At 53.0% G+C, this 266-nt stretch overlaps 1 protein-coding gene across 1 annotated transcript in view; it reads left to right on the top strand.

Annotated features, from left to right (window-relative positions):
- Positions 1 to 75: 75 nt before the first annotated feature.
- Positions 76 to 266, top strand: part of MSI2 (musashi RNA-binding protein 2) — a 355159-nt gene continuing 354968 nt past the window's right edge. The window contains 1 exon segment of the mRNA XM_014544830.1: positions 76 to 201. Coding sequence (XP_014400316.1) covers positions 111 to 201 — 91 coding nt within the window. The 5' untranslated portion in view covers positions 76 to 110.

Raw genomic sequence — 266 nt, 5'->3', positions numbered from 1 at the left:
ACAGCTTTGGATTGCATTTCGCCGTCACCTTCTCCCCCACCCCACCTCCCGGCTCTCGCTTGAACGCTCCCCCCCGCTTTCCTTTTAGCTTTTGTAAGTTACACGTCAAAATGGCCGATCTGACATCGGTGCTCACTTCTGTTATGTTTTCTCCCTCTAGTAAAATGTTTATCGGTGGACTGAGCTGGCAGACCTCACCAGGTAAGGGAGGGAGGGGGGGACGCCTGGGTCCCCCCCTTCTTGGCTTCTTTATTGCTCTTTGTTAT

Source organism: Myotis brandtii, unplaced genomic scaffold, assembly GCF_000412655.1.
Source record: "Myotis brandtii unplaced genomic scaffold, ASM41265v1 scaffold383, whole genome shotgun sequence".
NCBI classification, from domain to species: domain Eukaryota; kingdom Metazoa; phylum Chordata; class Mammalia; order Chiroptera; family Vespertilionidae; genus Myotis; species Myotis brandtii.
The sequence above is the reverse complement of the archived record's forward strand: the minus strand, read 5'-3'. Positions and strand labels throughout refer to the sequence as shown.